The sequence below is a fragment of the Oncorhynchus gorbuscha genome, linkage group LG03 (genome assembly GCF_021184085.1).
Source record: "Oncorhynchus gorbuscha isolate QuinsamMale2020 ecotype Even-year linkage group LG03, OgorEven_v1.0, whole genome shotgun sequence".
Taxonomy (NCBI): Eukaryota; Metazoa; Chordata; class Actinopteri; order Salmoniformes; family Salmonidae; genus Oncorhynchus; species Oncorhynchus gorbuscha.
This window is the reverse complement of record NC_060175.1, coordinates 101,558,079-101,574,639: the sequence shown is the minus strand read 5'-3', so window position 1 is coordinate 101,574,639 and position 16,561 is coordinate 101,558,079. Positions and strand designations below refer to the sequence as shown.

Genomic DNA, 16,561 nt, shown 5'->3' with positions numbered 1-16,561 from the left:
TAAGAGTGTTTACAGCTGTGAGGTGTTTCTGGGTAAAGTCTCTAAGAGCTTTCCACACCTGGATTATAAATTGACTGCGAATCATTGCTAGACAGCCATTTTCAAGTCTTGCCACAGATTTTCAAGCCGTTTTTCAAGTCAAAACTGTAACTAGGCCACTGGTAAGCAACTCCAGTGTATATTTGGCCTTGTGTTTTAGGTTATTGTTCTGCAGAAAGGTGAATTTCAAGTCAAATCCAAATTAAATTGGATTTGTCACATATAAGAAGGAAGGAAAGAAATTCCACAAATGAACTTTTAACAAGGCACACCAGTTAATTGAAATGCATTCCAGGTCACTACCTCATGAAGCTGGTTGAGAGAAAGCCAAGCATGTGTAAAGATGTCATCAAGGCAAAGGGTGGCTACTTTGAAGAATCTCAAATTTAAAATATATTTGGATTTGTTTAACACTTTCTTTGGTTACTACATGATTCCATATGTGCTGTTTCATAGTTTTGATGTCTTCGCTGTAATTCTACCAAGTTACAACACAACTGACTGGCTCAAACGCATTAAGAAGGAAAGAAATTCCCAAAAATTAACTTTTAACAAGGCACACTTGTTAATTAAAATGCATTCCAGGTCACTACCTCATGAAACTGGTTGAGAGAAAGCCAAGCGTGTGCACTTGAAGAAACTTCCAAAGTTCTTGAAATGTTCCGTATTGACTGACCTTCATGTCTTAAAGTAGTGATGGACTGTCGTTTCTCTTTGCTTATTTTAGCTCCTCTTGCCATAATATGGTCGAGAGAAGATATCCCTATTTGATAAAATACCAAGTCCATCCGTGTCAGCGTGCACTGCGCCCGGGCCGCCACAGGAGTCGCTAGTGCGCGATGGGACAAGGACATCCCTGCCCGGCCAAACCTGCCGACAACTACAATGTTGTTACATTTTAACTCCTGAACTTATATAGGTTTGCCAATAACAAATGGATTTAATACTTGACTCAAAACGTTTCAGCTTTTCATTTGTAATTAATTTGTAAACTTCAATCCACTTTGACATTATAGGGTATTGTGTGTAGGCCAGTACAACACAACACATCTCAATTGAATCCATTTAACATTCAGGCTGTAACAGCAACCACATGTGAAACAAAGTGAAGAGATGTGAAGGCTTTCTGGAGACACCTTAACGTGCCATAAAGGTATTAACACGAGGCGGTAGTAAACTCTAATCTACCGTCTGATCCTCTGATCTAATGTCCAAAGTACATCTGTGGAGCCGTCTGGGCAGCGCTGGTCTGCTCTCCGTGGCTGAGAGAGGGGACAATAGAAACCTCAAGTCCAGAGCCATGGAAGAAGACAATAATTTGGGGAAACCTTTGGAAGAGAGGAGAGGGGTGAGAAAATGACTTTACATTGTTGATGAACATCCCAACATTATGTTACGCTGTATACTTTGATGTTGGATTTTTGAATATAAAAAAAAAAACGGTATTTTTATTTGTATTATACTTAGCACATGGATAGTATGTTACTAAATAGGAAACATAACTACTGCATGAAAGGTGTTAGCAATAAGGTAGAAAATGTGTGGTTATTTGCAGATTATTGTGCTAAATTCCTACAGTATCATGTTTTATTTAGGTATGACCCAGGTACAGACAGTGCTGAATAAACAAAAGCTTATTCTTTAAATAGGGGCAGGCAAATGACAGGTCAAAGGCAGAAAGGGGGCAATAATTCAGAGTAGTGGGGGCGAAGGTACAGAATGACAGGCAGGCTCAGGGTCAGGGCAGGCAGGGGGCAATAATTCAGAGTAGTGGGGGCGAAGGTACAGGACGACAGGCAGGCTCAGGGTCAGGGCAGGCAAGGGTCAATAATTCAGAGTAGTGGGGGCGAAGGTACAGGACGACAGGCAGGCTCAGGGTCAGGGCAGGCAAGGGGCAATAATTCAGAGTAGTGGGGGCGAAGGTACAGAATGACAGGCAGGCTCAGGGTCAGGGCAGGCAGGGGTCAATAATTCAGAGTAGTGGGGCGAAGGTACAGGACGCCAGGCAGGCAGGGGGCAATAATTCAGAGTAGTGGGGGCGAAGGTACAGAATGACAGGCAGGCTCAGGGTCAGAGCAGGCAGGGGTCAATAATTCAGAGTAGTGGGGGCGAAGGTACAGGACGACAGGCAGGCTCAGGGTCAGGGCAGGCAGGGGTCAATAATTCAGAGTAGTGGGGGGCGAAGGTACAAGACGACAGGCAGGCTCAGGGTCAGGGCAGGCATGGGTCAATAATTCAGAGTAGTGGGGGCGAAGGTACAGGATGACAAGCAGGCTCAGGGTCAGGGCAGGCAGGGGGCAATAATTCAGAGTAGTGGGGGCGAAGGTACAGGACGACAGGCAGGCTCAGGGCAGGCAGGGGTCAATAATTCAGAGTAGTGGGGGCGAAGGTACAGAATGACAGGCAGGCTCAGTGTCAGGGCAGGCAGGGGTCAATAATTCAGAGTAGTGGGGGTGAAGGTATAGGACGACAGGCAGGCTCAGGGTCAGGGCAGGCAGGGGGCAATAATTCAGAGTAGTGGGGGCGAAGGTACAGGACGACAGGCAGGCTCAGGGCAGGCAGGGGTCAATAATTCAGAGTAGTGGGGGTGAAGGTATAGGACGACAGGCAGGCTCAGGGTCAGGGCAGGCAGGGGGCAATAATTTAGAGTAGTGGGGTAAAGGTACAGGACGACAGGCAGGCTCAGGGCAGGCAGGCTGAGAGCAGGCAGGCTCAGGGCAGGCAGGCTCAGGGCAGGCAGGTTCAGGGCAGGTAGGGTCAGGGCAGGCTCAGGGTCAGGGCAGGCTCAGGGTCAGGGCAGGCTCAGGGCAGGAAGGCTCAGGGCAGGCAGGCTCAGGGGCAGGTCAGGCAGAGGTCGGTGATCCAGAGTAGTGGGGTAAAGGTACAGAACGGCACGCTCAGGGTCAGGTCAGGAAAGGCCAAAACCGGGAGCAGCAAGGGAAACCGCTGGTAGGTTTGAACGAACAAAACGAAGTGGCACAGACAAACAGAAAACGCAGGTATAAGTACCCAGGGGATAATGAGGAAGATGGGCGACACCTGGAAGGGGGGTGGAGACGAGCACAAGGACAGGTGAAACAGATCAGGGCGCGACACTACAGTATGTTCTCCTTTTTACGTGACAGAAGCTGACTGTTGTCCTGATGTTGGCTAGCCTCATATCTGCCTTTGGATCATCCTTCCAGTATGGATACAACGTGGCTGTGATCAACTCTCCATCGCAGGTCATTTATACCACACTGAATTTATCTGAAGTATATAAAAATAAATGAAATAATACATTCATTTCAATACAATCTATTTCCCTTAATAAACTGCACTGAAACTTCCATTTCTACCTATTTAATTTAATCTTTATTTAACCAGGCAAGTCAGTTAAGAACACATTCTTATTTTCAATGGCGGCCTGGGAACAGTGGGTTAACTGCCTGTTCAGGGGCAGAACGACAGATTTGTACCTTGTCAGCTCAGGGGTTTGAACTCGCAACCTTCCGGTTACTAGTCCAACGCTTTAGCCACTAGGCTACGCTGCCAACCCTATTGTATTTGGGCTAAATTGAATTGAATTGTTGTGTTGACACATCAATTTTTTTGTAAAAAAAAAAAAAAAGGTATTTTGACCTTAATGGGAACTTCCTGTATAAAATACAAGTGAAATACAATAAAAATGTGTCTTATGTCCAGTTCATACAACAGTTCTACAACACTACCTACGTGGAGCGTTACGGCGGACCTATGGAGGACAGCTTCCTCACCCTGCTGTGGTCTCTGTCTGTCTCCATGTTCCCCCTGGGAGGGTTGTTTGGCTCACTGATGGTGGCCCCGCTTGTCAACAAACTAGGAAGGTAATGACCCGGTTATTAAAGATGCATTAACTGTCTACACATCCAAATAATAAGTTATCCGTTTATAAAGACTTCAAATACAACTGGCTTGTAAATGATCTATTGAAATGTTCAGAAAACAGACGTACTGTAGCTGGCTTTGATCATCACGAAATACTATTTTTGTTTATCTCTAATGAAAAATTTGTCCGACAGGAAAGGCACCCTCCTCTTCAATAACATCTTCTCCGTTGTTCCTGCTGTGATGATGGGAGTGAGCGAGATCGCTAAGTCATATGAGATTATCATCGTGGCTAGGATTATAGTGGGGATCTGCGCAGGTCAGCAAAAAAAAACAACAACTCTATCACACTAATTTTGATCACGTTTAATGGACAGAAATGTTTGTATATCTTATCTCATTTAATATTTTCTTATCTTTCCAATGTTTATTCAAGAACAACACATGCTTCAAATTCGTAGCTATATGTATATGAACTGTGTCAGTTTCTGATTAAATTTGATTCATAACGGCAGTCTCACGAGGCTCTTGAGTGGCACAGCGGTCTAAGGCACTACATCTCAGTGCTATATGCGTCACTCCAGACCCTGGTTTGATCTCGGGCTGTATCACAACTGGCAGTGATTGGGAGTCCCGTAGGGTGGTGCACAATTGTCTGGGTGAGGGGAGGGTTTGGCTGGGGGCAGGCCGTCATTGTAAAATAAGAATTTGTTCTTAACTGACTTTCCTAGTTAAATAAAGGTTAAATAAAAACATTACCTTATTTATTGATCAGATGCAATCAGATGCTAATTGAAATGCAGCCTGTAGTCTGATGCATTCTCTGTCGTCACCCCTCCTCTAGGTCTTTCGTCCAACGTGGTGCCTATGTACCTGGGTGAACTCTCTCCTAAGAACCTGAGAGGAGCGATCGGCGTCGTGCCTCAGCTCTTCATCACCATCGGGATCCTCAGTGCACAGGTGTTAGGCATCAGGAGCATTCTGGGAAACAACACAGGTAGGGCAGCCTCGAGCAGAGGTTCCACAAAATCTTCTGGTACACAACGCCACATTGATATCAGGGGATTTCTGGGGGACCGCGACTAATTGAAAAGTCACGTTTTTAATGTCACACGGGCCTAACCAACACCGCCCAACCCAACCCAGAGTTTGGGAACCGCCGGCCTAGAGGTTAGAGAGGTTGACCTGTAGCTGGATTGTCTGTGGCTCAGTAAGGTGTGTGTGTCCTGTCCTCTCCCCAGGCTGGCCTCTCATGCTGGGTCTAACAGGTATCCCTGCCCTGGTAGAGCTGTTGCTACTACCGTTCTTCCCAGAGAGCCCCAGGTACATGCTGATCCAGAGAGGAGACGACAAGACCGCCCGGAGGGGTAACACACTTGACAGTTCATTTCACGACCTCTGCCAATTTTCACAGACAGACAGAGAGAGAGGTAGAGAGATAGAGGTAGAGAGAGAGAGAGAGGTAGAGAGAGAGGTAGCGAGAGAGAGAAAGAGAGAGAGGTAGAGAGAGAGCGAGAGGTAGAGAGAGAGGTGGCGAGAGAGAGAAAGATACAGACAGACAGACAGACAGACAGACAGACAGACAGACAGACAGACAGACAGACAGACAGACAGACAGACAGACAGACAGACAGACAGACAGACAGACAGACAGACAGACAGACAGACAGACAGACAGACAGACAGACAGACATAGAAGCGGCAAGGTAGCATTGGGCCATTTATCAAAATGTTGCTGATTGGAATCCCCAAGTTGACTAGGTGAAAGGGGGGGGGGGGGTAGATAGATACATAATGCTTGGTTGGTTGATTGACTGACTGATTGATGAGGAGGTTGTGCGTTCCTTTCCCTCAGCGCTGCAGCGTCTACGAGGCTGGGAGGATGTGGACAGAGAGATGGATGAGATGAGACTGGAGCACCAATCAGAACAAGCCGAGGGCCGCCTGTCCGTCCTCAACCTCCTGTCCCTCCGCTCCCTGCGCTGGCAGCTCATCTCCATCGTAGCCATGAACATGGGTCAACAGCTGTCTGGGATCAACGCGGTAAAACATGCGTATGAGACCAGAAGACCTGAGCTAATGGTTTTAGATCAGCGGGCTAACACAGTCCAATGTGTACGCACACGAGCAGCTGTCTGGGGATCAATGAGGTAAGGTGTAACCATAGAGATGTACAGAGAACTCTAGTGGCCAAAAGCCTGTTTTAGCACGGGCAGCGCCATTCAGGACTTTCACCATTTTGAAGTAGTCAATTGGGTGGGACAGCCTATGGTATAAGGATCACATAATTCCATCCAGGACATCAGGAGGGATCAGCCAATTATTTATACTTGTGAGAAAACATTTCAAAACTCCAGGTGGCAGTAAACCACCAGCCTTGGCTTCATACCTGTTCAAACACCCTCCAGGTGGCAGTAAACTACCAGCCTTGGCTTCATACCTGTTCAAACACCCTCCAGATGGCAGTAAACCACCAGCCTTGGCTTCATACCTGTTCAAACACCCTCCAGATGGCAGTAAACCACCAGCCTTGGCTTCATACCTGTTCAAACACCCTCCAGGTGGCAGTAAACCACCAGCCTTGGCTTCATACCTGTTCAAACACCCTCCAGATGGCAGTAAACCACCAGCCTTGGCTTCATACCTGTTCAAACACCCTCCAGATGGCAGTAAACCACCAGCCTTGGCTTCATACCTGTTCAAACACCCTCCAGGTGGCAGTAAACCACCAGCCTTGGCTTCATACCTGTTCAAACACCCTCCAGGTGGCAGTAAACCACCAGCCTTGGCTTCATACCTGTTTAAACACCCTCCAGGTGGCAGTAAACCACCAGCCTTGGCTTCATACCTGTTCAAACACCCCCCAGGTGGCAGTAAACCACCAGCCTTGGCTTCATACCTGTTCAAACACCCTCCAGGTGGCAGTAAACCACCAGCCTTGGCTTCATACCTGTTCAAACACCCTCCAGATGACTGTATGAACCCTTTCAGTTTGTTAACCAACTCATAGAAATAGTAGAAGAAGAAAATGGACTACTTCAAAATGGAGATGGCCTAATGGGACAGATACAACGATGCAATCTCTATACTATCTCTATGTGTGTAACCATCCGGGATTCAAACCCAGGTTTCCTGAGTACCACAAGACAGTGTTATCCCGCCGAGCTAATGCTAAGGTAAGCTACCGCAAGGGAGCTAACGCAAGTCTTCAGTTCCTGGGGACAAGTTTATTCCTCACACAAGCTTGGACCCCTGAAACATCTGCGTTACAGATCCACTATTGTTGAATATTATATGGATCTGATGACCCTTTTGTGGGAGAAATCATTATTTTGGGCTAAAGTTGCAAAATTCCAGCTACCTTCCCAAACGTCACAGGTTTTCCATAAATCCTGGATGGAAGATTCCCTGAACTGGGGGGGAATAAGCCAGGAATCCGGAATCCTACAGCCGGGATTTTTGGAAAACCTGGGAATCTCGGTAAAGTTCCCAGAACCCTAATTTTGCCATTAAATTATCTGAAGCTAGAACCCTGTCTCTCCTCTCCTCAGATATACTACTATGCTGACAGTATCTACAGCTCAGCGGGAGTCCCGGAGAGTGACATTCAGTACGTCACAGTTGGAACTGGGGCTGTCAACGTCTTCATGACCATCACCGCGGTACGAAATACCCTCTCTCCAGTCTACAACACTGTACTGAAGGGCTCAGTTCAATTGAACACACATTTTTAACGTACTGTAGAAACATAAAGCTGGGTTTACACAGGCAGCCCAATTCTGATCTTTTGCCCAAATATTGACAAAAGAGCTGATCTGATTGGCCAAAAGACTAATTCGTGGGAAAAGATCAGAATTGGGCTGCCTGTGTAATGCAGCCATAGACTCACAAGTAAATGCTTCCAGTTTTCAGGAGTCACCTTCGACCTTTCCTTCATGTTTGTGACTGTGGTTCAACAGGTGTTCATTGTGGAGGCCGCAGGCAGGAGGCTGCTCCTCCTCATTGGGTTTGGGATCTGCTGTGTGTCCTGTGCTCTCCTCACTGTGGCCCTCACCTTCCAGGTAAGCCACACTGCACCCAAATCACACCCCTTTCCCTTCATAGTGCCCTACTTTGGACCAAAGCCATCGGGTCTGGTCCCAAGTAGTGCACACTATGATCAATAGTATTGCACTAGGCATATATAGTTGTTGTCGGTAGAGACATACTACAATAACTGCAACTCTCATAACACCAGCCAAACACTACAAGCTATAACTCCAACTCCCATAACACCAGCCAAACACTACAAGCTATAACTGCAACTCCCATAACACCAGCCAAACACCACAAGCTATAACTCCAACTCCCATAACACCAGCCAAACACGACAAGCTATAACTCCAACTCCCATAACACCAGCCAAACACTACACCAGCCAAACACGACAAGCTATAACTACAACTCCCATAACACCAGCCAAAAACTACACCAGCATTTACATTACATTTACATTTAAGTCATTTAGCAGACGCTCTTATCCAGAGCGACTTACAAATTGGTGCATTCACCTTATGACATCCAGTGGAACAGCCACTTTACAATAGTGCATCTAAATCTTTTAAGGGGGGTGAGAAGGATTACTTTATCCTATCCTAGGTATTCCTTAAAGAGGTGGGGTTTCAGGTGTCTCCGGAAGGTGGTGATTGACTCCGCTGTCCTGGCGTTGTGGGGGAGTTTGTTCCACCATTGGGGGGCCAGAGCAGCGAACAGTTTTGACTGGGCTGAGCGGGAACTGTACTTCCTCAGTGGTAGCGGGGCGAGCAGGCCAGAGGTGGATGAACGCAGTGCCCTTGTTTGGGTGTAGGGCCTGATCAGAGCCTGGAGGTACTGAGGTGCCGTTCCCCTCACAGCTCCGTAGGCAAACACCATGGTCTTGTAGCGGATGCGAGCTTCAACTGGAAGCCAGTGGAGAGAGCGGAGGAGCGGGGTGACGTGAGAGAACTTGGGAAGGTTGAACACCAGACGGGCTGCGGCGTTCTGGATGAGTTGTAGGGGTTTAATGGCACAGGCAGGGAGCCCAGCCAACAGCGAGTTGCAGTAATCCAGACGGGAGATGACAAGTGCCTGGATTAGGAACTGCGCCGCTTCCTGTGTGAGGCAGGGTCGTACTCTGCGGATGTTGTAGAGCATGAACCTACAGGAACGGGCCACCGCCTTGATGTTAGTTGAGAACGACAGGGTGTTGTCCAGGATCACGCCAAGGTTCTTAGCGCTCTGGGAGGAGGACACAATGGAGTTGTCAACCGTGATGGCGAGATCATGGAACGGGCAGTCCTTCCCCGGGAAGAAGATCAGCTCCGTCTTGTCGAGGTTCAGCTTGAGGTGGTGATCCGTCATCCACACTGATATGTCTGCCAGACATGCAGAGATGCGATTCGCCACCTGGTCATCAGAAGGGGGAAAGGAGAAGATTAATTGTGTGTCGTCTGCATAGCAATGATAGGAGAGACCATGTGAGGTTATGACAGAGCCAAGTGACTTGGTGTATAGCGAGAATAGGAGAGGGCCTATACTATAGATTCTCGCCACGCCACCTGGTAGGAGCGACCTGTCAGGTAGGACGCAATCCAAGCGTGGGCCGCGCCGGAGATGCCCAACTCGGAGAGGGTGGAGAGGAGGATCTGATGGTTCACAGTATCGAAGGCAGCCGATAGGTCTAGAAGGATGAGAGCAGAGGAGAGAGGGACGTAGCCAGCGGTCAGGGATAAGTTGATGAGCGAGGTGAGGTAAGGGAGAAGGTCTCCGGAAATGGTCTGGAGAAGAGAGGAGGGGATAGGGTCGAGCGGGCAGGTTGTTGGGCGGCCGGCCGTCACAAGACGCGAGATTTCATCTGGAGAGAGAGGGGAGAAAGAGGTCAGAGCACAGGGTAGGGCAGTGTGAGCAGAACCAGCGGTGTCGTTTGACTTAGCAAACGAGGATCGGATGTCGTCGACCTTCTTTTCAAAATGGTTGACGAAGTCATCTGCAGAGAGGGAGGAGGGGGGGAGGGGGAGGAGGATTCAGGAGGGAGGAGAAGGTGGCAAAGAGCTTCCTAGGGTTAGAGGCAGAAGCTTGGAATTTAGAGTGGTAGAAAGTGGCTTTAGCAGCAGAGACAGAAGAGGAAAATGTAGAGAGGAGGGAGCGAAAGGATGCCAGGTCCGCAGGGAGGCGAGTTTTCCTCCATTTCCACTCGGCTGCCCGGAGCCCTGTTCTGTGAGCTCGCAATGAGTCGTCGAGCCACGGAGCGGGAGGGGAGGACCGAGTCGGCCTGGAGGATAGGGGGCATAGAGAGTCAAAGGATGCAGAAAGGGAGGAGAGGAGGGTTGAGGAGGCAGAATCAGGAGATAGGTTGGAGAAGGTTTGAGCAGAGGGAAGAGATGATAGGATGGAAGAGGAGAGAGTAGCGGGGGAGAGAGAGCGAAGGTTGAGACGGCGCGATAGCATCCGAGTAGGGGCAGTGTGGGAAGCTTGTACCAGCAAAACACTACAAGCTAAAACTACAAATCCCATAACACCAGCCAAACACTACACCAGGCAAACACTACAAGCTTGAACAACTCCCATAACACCAGCCAAACGCTACAAGCTATAACTACAACTCCCAGAACACCAGACAAACACTACAATCTAGAACGTCAACTCCCATAGCACCAGCCAAACACGATAAGCTAAAACTCCAACTCCCATAACACCAGCCAAACACAACAACAGCCAAACACCACAAGCTAAAACTCCAACTCCCAGAGCACCAGCCAAACTCTACTAGCTGAAATGACAACTCCCATAACACCAGCCAAACACAACAAGCTAAAACGCCTTTAGTGTGAATGCTTTATTGCACCTGCAGTTAATACTGGTAACGTGATACAAAGTTTGCAGAATTATAGTCCCATAAATCAGGTATCCACCAGTTGGCACAGGACCAGACTGAGCTGAGGGCCTAAGACTTCAACCCTGGGAGCAGTGGTGTGGATATAGAGAGTTATAGTATAGAGAGATATAGAGATATAGAGAGATATTTAAAAAATTTTTTTTTAATTGTACCTTTATTTAAGAACATATTCTCCAATACCCTACTCAACAAATTGGATGCAGTCTATCACAGTGCAATCCGTTTTGTCACCAAAGCCCCATATACTACCCACCATTGCGACCTGTACGCTCTCGTTGGCTGGCCCTCGCTTCATACTCGTCGCCAAACCCACTGGCTCCATGTCATCTACAAGACCCTGCTAGGTAAAGTCCCCCCTTATCTCAGCTCGCTGGTCACCATAGCATCTCCCACCTGTAGCACACGCTCCAGCAGGTATATCTCTCTGGTCACCCCCAAAACCAATTCTTTCTTTGGCCGCCTCTCCTTCCAGTTCTCTGCTGCCAGTGACTGGAACGAACTGCAAAAATCTCTGAAACTGGAAACACTTATCTCCCTCACTAGCTTTAAGCACCAACTGTCAGAGCATCTTACAGATTACTGCACCTGTACATAGCCCACCTATAATTTAGCCCAAACAACTACCTCTTTCCCAACTGTATTTAATTTATTTATTTATTTTGCTCCTTTGCACCCCATTATTTTTATTTCTACTTTGCACATTCTTCCATTGCAAAACTACCATTCCAGTGTTTGACTTGCTATATTGTATTTACTTTGCCACCATGGCCTTTTTTGCCTTTACCTCCCTTCTCACCTCATTTGCTCACATTGTATATAGACTTGTTTATACTGTATTATTGACTGTATGTTTGTTTTACTCCATGTGTAACTCTGTGTTGTTGTATCTGTCGAACTGCTTTGCTTTATCTTGGCCAGGTCGCAATTGTAAATGAGAACTTGTTCTCAACTTGCCTACCTGGTTAAATAAAGGTTAAATAAATAAATACATTTTCAATGACGTCCTGGGAACAGTGGGTTAACTGCCTGTTCAGGGGCAGAACGACAGATTTGTACCTTATCAGCTCGGGGGTTTGAACTCACAACCTTCCGGTTACTAGTCCAATGCTCTAACCACTAGGATACGCTGCCGCCCCATAGAGAGATATGTAGAGATATAGAGAGATATAGAGAGTTATAGAGAGATATAGAGAGATATAGAGAGTTATAGAGAGTTATAGAGAGATATAGAGAGATATAGTATATAGAGATATAGAGAGATATATAGAGTTATAGAGAGATATAGAGATATATAGAGAGTTATAGAGAGATATAGAGATATAGAGTTATAGAGAGTTATAGAGAGATATAGAGAGATATGGAGAGTTATATAGAGAGTTATAGAGAGATATAGAGATATAGAGAGTTATATAGAGATATAGAGAGATATAGAGATATAGAGAGATACAGTATATAGAGATATAGAGAGATATAGAGAGATATAGTATATAGAGATATAGAGAGATACAGTATATAGAGATATAGAGAGATACAGTATATAGAGATATAGAGAGATATAGAGAGTTATAGAGAGATATAGAGAGATATAGAGAGATATAGTATATAGAGATATAGAGAGATACAGTATATAGAGATATAGAGAGATATAGAGAGTTATAGAGAGATATAGAGAGATATATAGAGATATAGAGAGATATAGAGATATAGAGAGATATAGAGAGATATAGAGAGATATAGAGAGTTATAGAGAGATATAGAGAGTTATAGAGAGATATAGAGAGATATAGAGAGATATAGAGAGATATAGAGAGTTATAGAGAGATATAGAGAGATATATAGAGATATAGAGAGATATATAGAGATATAGAGAGTTATAGAGAGATATAGAGAGATATATAGAGATATAGAGAGATATATAGAGATATAGAGAGTTATAGAGAGATATGGAGAGTTATAGAGAGATATATAGAGATATATAGAGAGATAGAGAGTTATAGAGAGATATAGAGAGATATAGAGAGTTATAGAGAGTTATAGAGAGATATAGAGAGATATAATATAGAGAGATATATAGAGTTATAGAGAGATATAGAGATATAGAGAGATATATAGAGAGTTATAGAGAGATATAGAGATATAGAGTTATAGAGAGTTATAGAGAGATATAGAGAGATATGGAGAGTTATATAGAGAGTTATAGAGAGATATAGAGATATAGAGAGTTATATAGAGATATAGAGAGATATAGAGATATAGAGAGATACAGTATATAGAGATATAGAGAGATATAGAGAGATATAGAGAGATATAGTATATAGAGATATAGAGAGATACAGTATATAGAGATATAGAGAGATACAGTATATAGAGATATAGAGAGATATAGAGAGTTATAGAGAGATATAGAGAGATATAGAGAGATATAGTATATAGAGATATAGAGAGATACAGTATATAGAGATATAGAGAGATATAGAGAGTTATAGAGAGATATAGAGAGATATATAGAGATATAGAGAGATATAGAGATATAGAGATATAGAGAGATATAGAGAGATATAGAGATATAGAGAGATATAGAGAGATATATAGAGATATAGAGAGATATAGAGATATAGAGAGATATAGAGAGATATAGAGAGTTATAGAGACATATAGAGAGTTATAGAGAGATATAGAGAGATATAGAGAGATATAGAGAGATATAGAGAGTTATAGAGAGATATAGAGAGATATATAGAGATATAGAGAGATATATAGAGATATAGTGAGTTATAGAGAGATATAGAGAGATATATAGAGATATAGAGAGATATATAGAGATATAGAGAGTTATAGAGAGATATGGAGAGTTATAGAGATATATATAGAGATATATAGAGAGATAGAGAGTTATAGAGAGATATAGAGAGATATAGAGAGTTATAGAGAGTTATAGAGAGATATAGAGAGATATAGTTTATAGAGATATAGAGAGATATATAGAGTTATAGAGAGATATAGAGATATAGAGAGATATATAGAGAGTTATAGAGAGATATAGAGATATAGAGTTATAGAGAGTTATAGAGAGATATAGAGAGATATAGAGAGATATGGAGAGTTATATAGAGAGTTATAGAGAGATATAGAGATATAGAGAGTTATATAGAGATATAGAGAGATATAGAGATATAGAGAGATACAGTATATAGAGATATAGAGAGATATAGAGAGTTATAGAGAGATATAGAGAGATATATAGAGATATAGAGAGATATAGAGATATAGAGAGATATAGAGAGATATAGAGAGATATAGAGATATAGAGAGATATAGAGAGATATAGAGAGATATATAGAGATATAGAGAGATATAGAGATATAGAGAGATATAGAGAGATATAGAGAGTTATAGAGAGATATAGAGAGTTATAGAGAGATATAGAGAGATATAGAGAGATATAGAGAGTTATAGAGAGATATAGAGAGATATATAGAGTTATAGAGAGATATATAGAGATATAGAGAGTTATAGAGAGATATAGAGAGATATATAGAGATATGGAGAGTTATAGAGAGATATATAGAGATATATAGAGAGATAGAGAGATATAGAGAGATATAGAGAGTTATAGAGAGTTATAGAGAGATATAGAGAGATATAGTATATAGAGATATAGAGAGATATATAGAGTTATAGAGAGATATAGAGATATAGAGAGATATATAGAGTTATAGAGAGTTATAGAGAGTTATAGAGAGATATAGAGATATAGAGTTATAGAGAGTTATAGAGAGATATAGAGAGATATAGAGAGATATGGAGAGTTATATAGAGAGTTATAAAGAGATATAGAGATATAGAGAGTTATATAGAGATATAGAGAGATATAGATATATAGAGATATAGAGAGATACAGTATATAGAGATATAGAGAGATATAGAGAGTTATAGAGAGATATAGAGAGATATATAGAGATATAGAGAGATATAGAGATATAGAGAGATAGAGAGATATAGAGATATAGAGAGATATAGAGAGATATAGAGAGATATATAGAGATATAGAGAGATATAGAGATATAGAGAGATATATAGAGATATAGAGAGATATATAGAGATATAGAGAGTTATAGAGAGATATAGAGAGATATATAGAGATATAGAGAGATATATAGAGATATAGAGAGTTATAGAGAGATATATAGAGATATAGAGAGATATATAGAGAGTTATAGAGAGATATAGAGATATAGAGTTATAGAGAGTTATAGAGAGATATAGAGAGATATAGAGAGATATGGAGAGTTATATAGAGAGTTATAGAGAGATATAGAGATATAGAGAGTTATATAGAGATATAGAGAGATATAGAGATATAGAGAGATACAGTATATAGAGATATAGCGAGATATAGAGAGATATAGAGAGATATAGAGATATAGAGAGATACAGTATATAGAGATATAGAGAGATACAGTATATAGAGATATAGAGAGATATAGAGAGTTATAGAGAGATATAGAGAGATATAGAGAGATATAGTATATAGAGATATAGAGAGATACAGTATATAGAGATATAGAGAGATATAGAGAGTTATAGAGAGATATATAGAGATATAGAGAGATATAGAGAGATATAGAGAGATATAGAGATATAGAGAGATATAGAGAGATATAGAGAGATATATAGAGATATAGAGAGATATAGAGATATAGAGAGATATAGAGAGATATAGAGAGTTATAGAGAGATATAGAGAGTTATAGAGAGATATAGAGAGATATAGAGAGATATAGAGAGATATAGAGAGTTATAGAGAGATATAGAGAGATATAGAGAGATATAGAGATATATAGAGATATAGAGATATAGAGAGATATAGAGAGATATATAGAGATATAGAGAGATATATAGAGATATAGAGAGTTATAGAGAGATATGGAGAGTTATAGAGATATATAGAGATATATAGAGAGATAGAGAGTTATAGAGATATAGAGAGATATAGAGAGTTATAGAGAGTTATAGAGAGATATAGAGAGATATAGTATATAGAGATATAGAGATATATAGAGTTATAGAGAGATATAGAGATATAGAGATATATAGAGAGAGATATAGAGAGATATAGAGATATAGAGTTATAGAGAGTTATATAGAGATATAGAGATATAGAGAGATATGGAGAGTTATATAGAGAGTTATAGAGAGATATAGAGATATAGAGAGTTATATAGAGATATAGAGAGATATAGAGATATAGAGAGTTATAGAGACATATAGAGAGTTATAGAGAGATATAGAGAGATATAGAGATATAGAGAGTTATAGAGAGATATAGAGAGATATATAGAGATATATAGAGAGATATATAGAGATATAGAGAGTTATAGAGAGATATAGAGATATATAGAGATATAGAGATATATAGAGATATAGAGAGTTATAGAGATATGGAGAGTTATAGAGATATAGAGAGATATATAGAGAGATAGAGAGTTATAGAGATATAGAGAGATATAGAGAGTTATAGAGAGTTATAGAGAGATATAGAGAGATATAGTTTATAGAGATATAGAGAGATATATAGAGTTATAGAGATATAGAGATATAGAGAGATATAGAGAGTTATAGAGATATAGATATAGAGTTATAGAGAGTTATAGAGAGATAGAGAGATATAGAGATATGGAGAGTTATATAGAGAGTTATAGAGAGATATAGAGATATAGAGAGTTATATAGAGATATAGAGATATAGAGATATAGAGAGATAC

General features: G+C 42.2%; 1 protein-coding gene across 1 annotated transcript in view; it reads left to right on the top strand.

Annotated features, from left to right (window-relative positions):
* The first annotated feature begins 1,257 nt into the window (after positions 1–1,257).
* The window catches only part of LOC124032387 (solute carrier family 2, facilitated glucose transporter member 5-like), a 38,193-nt gene continuing 22,889 nt past the window's right edge, over positions 1,258–16,561 (top strand). Inside the window, exons 1-9 of the mRNA XM_046344757.1 lie at positions 1,258–1,387; positions 3,165–3,263; positions 3,724–3,884; positions 4,080–4,204; positions 4,730–4,882; positions 5,127–5,252; positions 5,741–5,928; positions 7,437–7,547; positions 7,845–7,946. Coding sequence (XP_046200713.1) covers positions 1,340–1,387; positions 3,165–3,263; positions 3,724–3,884; positions 4,080–4,204; positions 4,730–4,882; positions 5,127–5,252; positions 5,741–5,928; positions 7,437–7,547; positions 7,845–7,946 — 1,113 coding nt within the window. The 5' untranslated portion in view covers positions 1,258–1,339. The remainder of the gene's footprint in view (positions 1,388–3,164; positions 3,264–3,723; positions 3,885–4,079; positions 4,205–4,729; positions 4,883–5,126; positions 5,253–5,740; positions 5,929–7,436; positions 7,548–7,844; positions 7,947–16,561) is intronic.